Here is a 6000-nt window from a genome sequence, read left to right on the forward strand (position 1 = left end):
TTCAAAGATGGAGCGAATTAAATATCGTCTACGTACATCCATGACTGAAGAAAATTTAAATCATAGAACTCATCATGTGATATTTTGGATAACTCATCATGTGATACTTCAACTCATCATGTGATACATAGATTTGAATATTCAAAAATCAAAAATAGCACGATCTGAGTTAATTCGATTACTTACGTTTATTATTCAAAGATCAAAAGAATTGTATTTGCTGGGTTGATTCGGTTACTTACGATTTTTAAGATACTTCACGAATAAATTGATTACAATCAAAGTTTGTGGCGACTCTGGGATTTCATAAACCTCTACCACGTTTGCCTATAGACCTAAAGTTCATAAGTTCGGCACTTAGTCTAGCAATTTTAAGATATTTGGGCATAAATTTGTCTTTATATTCTGCTTTGATGCCAAAAAAAGTTAAAAACATATTTTTTGTTTAACAAATTGAATTATATCTTAAGGAAAATAAAAAACAATACTTTTAATTGGCAATAGTTTAATTTTGGAAATTCAAGTTAAATATTTTGCCATACATTTTAATTTCTTCTATGAATCTTACTGAAAAACTCTTTGATCAATCTTGGATAATACGTTGAATCCAACTTGCGTAATAAGATGTACTTGTATAAAATGATTTATCACCTTGGCATGGTACATCATTCACAACTAGTCCAGCAGCAACTATACCTATTAATTTTCCATTCTCTTGAAGAACCAAGGGGCCACCACTATCACTTTGACATGCATTTGTTTTAGTAATAGTCGGATTGGCACATACTTGATTTCTATCACATTGATCACGACCATATAATACAACATCTGCTGTTTGGAGTACTCGCGGAGAACGGTGAAAAGTTTCAGTCCAACCCCAACCATAAATTGTTGCCCGTTTTCCTTCATAATTTATATTATCGTCATATTGTACAGAAATTGGTTGAATACTAACATCATTCACTAATCGTAAAAGAGCCAAATCGTCACCGTTATTATATTGATTAAATACTGCAACATTGCTTGCAGGAATAATTTGACCTCTAAAGAAATCTACGTTACCAACACTAACCCAAAATTTCTGAAAAAATCAACATTACTATGGTTCTATTTTAAGAGGTACGAGTACATAATCTCCTATTCTGACATAATATTGAATTCACAGATTATAATTTATTACATAAATAGATAGGCAACTCTACTATACATGAAATGTTGTCCAAAAAGTCCCCTGGAGAAAGGCACTTACAATAAACTATTTTTTTTTAAATGGCGGGAATTAGGTACTATTCGAAATATTTCTATTTAGTTGATCATTTTTTATTAAATTTTTTTGTATTTATTTGTCTTCTAATTAAATAAAGTGAAGCTTTTTAAATAAACTAACAAATATTAATAAAATAATAATTTATTGCAAAATTTTAAATAAAATAGCATTCATTTTAATATTAACATTATTATTAACAATTAATTATTAGTTTGATGTAAGTTAAATGCAATGTAAAACCATTTTATCTCGTTAAAAGTCAATTATAATCACAATTTAACACTACCTAAATGTAATCAACACGATAGTACAGTACATACCATAAAAAAATCGGAAAATAGTATAAACACACCTTAAACGATTAAATTACACTAATTAGTTAATGAACAGGGGCACAATGAAAACGGCCAAAATACTTAAATAATGTCACTATTCAAATAATCCACAAAATGTTAATAAAGACAATCAATTGAGAATACACACAACGAATTTTAATGACAAGCAAACGAATTTTGAAAAACGTATTGTTTATTTATTTAAAAATATATAAAATATTTTTTCCCCAACAACCATTGAAATCTATAAATTATTATCAAAACTAATAGGTGGCCCACCTGGAGAAAGGCACTTTCAGAGAACGAAAATAGTATAAATTTTACAGGGAGTTGCAGATCTGTTTTAAATTAAAAACTATAATCTGTGATTGAATTTCAAACAAAACAAGTGAAAACAAACAATTGATTTAGTTAATCGATGAAATACCATGTATATACAGTGTTGATTACTCTGTCACATTACACATACATACATGTCACATACATATAACTGATATACCCATATAATACTACAAGCATTTTCCAAAACTAATGAACCAAATGAATCATTAAAGTGGTTCGGCCAACCCGTGACTATATAGTCAACTAGACAATTTTTATGATATGATGTAAATGTTATAAAATGCTCTTTAAATATCGTAAAAGCGTAAAAAAACAGTGTTTTTTATGTTTTCTTTTTAGCAATTTTAACACTATGTTAAAATCACTAATTTTAAAGTGAAATAATTCAAAATTGCCTCCTGCCCACGCAAGTGACCCCAAAACTGTGTTTAATGTAATCAAAGGACTCTGAACTAAATAATCCGTACTTGCTCAGTCCGGAACAGTCGGACTACCTTAAACATAGTATCGAACTATGTTCAAAAAATATTAGATTACCATAACATTCGAACCCGATAAAAGCCAAATAATATTAAAAAACGTGAAGTTGAAACGTCATTACTTGTACTCAGGCTTGGAGAAAAACTAGAAACCAGTTTACTATTCAATGTTAGTGATAAAAACGTGCCTAATTATACTTACATTAGTCGTCAACTTAGTTTGATCATCTCCATCAAAAAAACAATGACGTGCACTTAAAACCCAATGCGGTGAAACCAAACTACCTCCACAATCGCTCACAATAACCAAATAAAACGACGTAGAAGAAATTTGGGTTCGGTTGTAGTTAATGATGATACGAGCAACCCATGGTGTATTAGGTGCGTCCACTCCATTGATAATACGATTTTTCGTTGAAACAAAGTTTACAGTAGAGTCTTGATCTGTAGAAGGAGGATATTCAACGTCCAATTCAAACACATGATTTTTCGTTGGCGAACAAGTTATTACTGAATATTAAAATATAACAATATATATACTTTAACGAAATGAAGATCAATTATGATGTAAAAAGGAAGAATAAATTATTCTCCTGATCATTCATTGGGAGAACCATGTTGAAAAATGAAAAGAAAAGCACATAATATTTTTGCGAGCTATTAACATTCAAGCCTCCTTATGCTGGAGTATTTATGTAAGGTAATTTCTGGTATATTTGGAAGGTATTAAGGAATAAATAATAATCAATATTTTTCAATACTTGCGGAAAACAAAATACCATTTACATGAAGTTATAAAATAAAAAACTTTAAATTATGTATTATGTACCACCGCTTTATAGCCTCCACTTCCCTTGATCTTACTTATACTCCTGCGCTAAGATTCGAAAGAATTGTTTTACAGAGCTAAAATATTTGCACAGTTTTCAATTTGTTTAAGTGTAAAATAGTCATAATTCATTGAGTACGTATATCAAAAAAGATGGCCATGAATTATTTGGCATTTACCATTTTAAATTTTTACAAAAATCTTTAATTTATGGTTCCAAATGAAATAATAGATGAAGCAATAAAATGTCATATCAAATTTAAATTTTTTTAATTATTATTTTTTTGCTCTTGTGTTATTCTGTATGAGCTATCTTGTTGTACACTTTCGTTCAAATCCATTCGGTAATTTTTGGTGGAAAGCGTAACAAACATGTAAACAAACAAACACACATCCTTACTTTCACATTTAGAATATATAGGGATTATCTGTCTGTATATTAAAATGAGTGCCAAGATCAATCACATGACTAAATTGTCTAATCATAAGCGTTTGGAACGAGTAACACAATAGATGATTTAACCAGATCATAGCTGGGTATCATTAAGCTAGATATTTAAGTAACATTTTTGGTTTTCAATCAATGCACCATGTGAGAAAAATGCTCACAGCTTACAAAAAAAAAATATAATTCATAATATAATTACTCACTTGAAGCACAGCACAAAGCTATAAAACTCAAATGAAACATTTTAGGATAATTGTTGAACAAATAATTCAGTATTTTCGATAGTCATAATTTTTTCAACTTTCATTTTCTTTTTATACATAAAATTTTAATTTATATTTCAGCAGGAATCCAAATTAATTACCGATTCGTTATAATTACTTTTTGTAAATAAAAAAGATTAAAGTATAATTAAAAATTTCAGTAAAATTTTTAATTAATTTTTTTCAGTTCTTAAATCGTTTTTTTTTTTTTTTTGTTCTTTCAGCCTAATTCAAATAAATAGTCATTAAGTCTGATTAATGATTAACATAAGGTACCAAATAATTATTTCAGTAGTATTTAATTAATAATTATTTAATACCTTATATTTATAAATATGAACCCCCGGCACTAAGGTAGGTACGTATAGCTCAGCGCTCCATTTTCTGCACCGTCTATTTCAAATTTCAAAAACAGTACAACGTATAAAAAAGGATTTCGAATAAAATTTGTAGAGAATTGTATCCTCTACAACTTTTCTAAAAAATGTTAATACGATTAAAGGCAAAGCAAACGAGATATTCTCAAAAAGTTGATTTTCGCGACCTATGACCTTGAATAAAACGCGCACTTGTGACTATTAAGACAACATTTTTACTATCAAAAAAATGCTGCTTATTCCGTTAGAGTCCGAGGTTGACTAATTTTTTTTACTAAGATGATTTTGTTAATATGCATGAGAAAACAATCAGTTCAATTTGACAGGATCCTGAGCATAGATAAAATAATAGTCAATATCTTTGATCCTGAAATAAGACTGCATTTTCAATTGAGCATGATACCGTCGTATTTAAGCTAAGCTAACCTGATAATATTAATAATTTCAAACTTTGATATTAATTTACCATAACTTTTTTGAATTTCTTCAATTGAAATATTTCGAATAAAATTTGAAATTTTAATTTTTAATTGCTTCTTGTTAGATTCTGAGAGGGATAGCTAAACCGCAAATAATAGGTAGACATGAATAGCATTTTATTATTATTGCAAATAATTCTAAATGAGGCAAGTCACGGCGAATTTAATAATTTATCTTCTCAATGGTTTTCATCCTTAGCGTTGTCGGACTGCTTAAGGACTAAAAACTACGCCTAAACATAATTTTCGATTAATTGCAAATAATTTGAAATTAAAAACGAATGTGATTTCGTCCACACGGCGGAAGTAAAAATGTTTTAGCTCCATCTTTTGATGTAAATACATGACACAAAAAAAAATATTATATATAAGATTATTGAGTAATAGAAACAAAAATTTTTTTTTTAATATACATGAGCCGGTTTCAAACGCTGGTCTCCTGTATCGGAGTCCAGTGTTTTACCACTAAGCTACTGGGTCTTATGTTATAGACCTTTTCATCGATTTGCTTTTGTTTGGGACAGTTGTCAAAAAACTATTCAACCTAAGAAAGTTAAATATATTTTATCTTTTTCAAGTAGCGTTTTTTGACAAAGACAGAAGATATAAGATATGTCTTTACTTGATTGAAATCAGACCGAAACAAAAAAGAATCATTTTGTAAATGAAAAGCCCTATTGAGATCTAACTCTCTTTCTATTTTTACTAACTTATATCTCCCGCTCAGCTTGATCACACTTTTCGTAAGAAGCTTGATCTGTTTTTATCTTAAATAACTTATATCTATCTCTCAACTTGATCACACTTTTCGAAACATTCTGATAATACATTCTCCAGTTTACTCCCGTGTCAAGCGTTAAAGAAGTTTTACTTCAAAAACAACAAAAAAGAAATGCTTGTTTTACACCTATATTACTGACTGATAAACAATATCATTAGAATTATCAGTTCACATGTGGTTAAAGTTCATTAAGTACTTTATGTATGCTAACGCACTTGTTATTAATGCATTAAATGGGTGTTATAAATAGGATGCAATCAAAATTGGATACAATAATAAATCGTTTTATTGTGCAATCGATACATTCATATGGCTGGAATTGGCTGATAATAGTTTATAAAATAGAAAAAAAAAATTTACGGTAACAGGAAAAAGTTCGGCAAGCCTTAAACTACATTTA

At 28.9% G+C, this 6000-nt stretch overlaps 1 protein-coding gene across 1 annotated transcript; it reads right to left on the reverse strand.

The window, feature by feature from the left end:
• Positions 1 to 502: 502 nt before the first annotated feature.
• LOC123294253 (chymotrypsin-1-like) lies at positions 503 to 3975 on the reverse strand. Its single transcript, XM_044875371.1, has 3 exons — positions 3904 to 3975; positions 2626 to 2933; positions 503 to 1081 (listed from the first exon to the last, which is right to left on the reverse strand). The coding sequence occupies exons 1-3, from the start codon at positions 3941 to 3943 to the stop codon at positions 584 to 586; spliced, it is 846 nt and encodes a 281-aa protein (XP_044731306.1). The 5' UTR covers positions 3944 to 3975; the 3' UTR covers positions 503 to 583.
• Between the last annotated feature and the right edge of the window lie 2025 nt (positions 3976 to 6000).

Source organism: Chrysoperla carnea, chromosome 2, assembly GCF_905475395.1.
Source record: "Chrysoperla carnea chromosome 2, inChrCarn1.1, whole genome shotgun sequence".
In the NCBI taxonomy this organism is placed as follows: Eukaryota; Metazoa; Arthropoda; class Insecta; order Neuroptera; family Chrysopidae; genus Chrysoperla; species Chrysoperla carnea.

Bases quoted from the DNA above. Each gene is read 5' to 3' on its own strand.
- LOC123294253 (XM_044875371.1), bottom strand. From the start codon at position 3,943: ATGTTTCATTTGAGTTTTATAGCTTTGTGCTGTGCTTCAA. The intron at 2,934-3,903 runs GTGAGTAATTAT...TTTAATATTCAG, and splicing joins AGCTTTGTGCTGTGCTTCAA to TAATAACTTGTTCGCCAACG. The intron at 1,082-2,625 runs GTAAGTATAATT...TGATTTTTTCAG, and splicing joins AAACTAAGTTGACGACTAAT to AAATTTTGGGTTAGTGTTGG.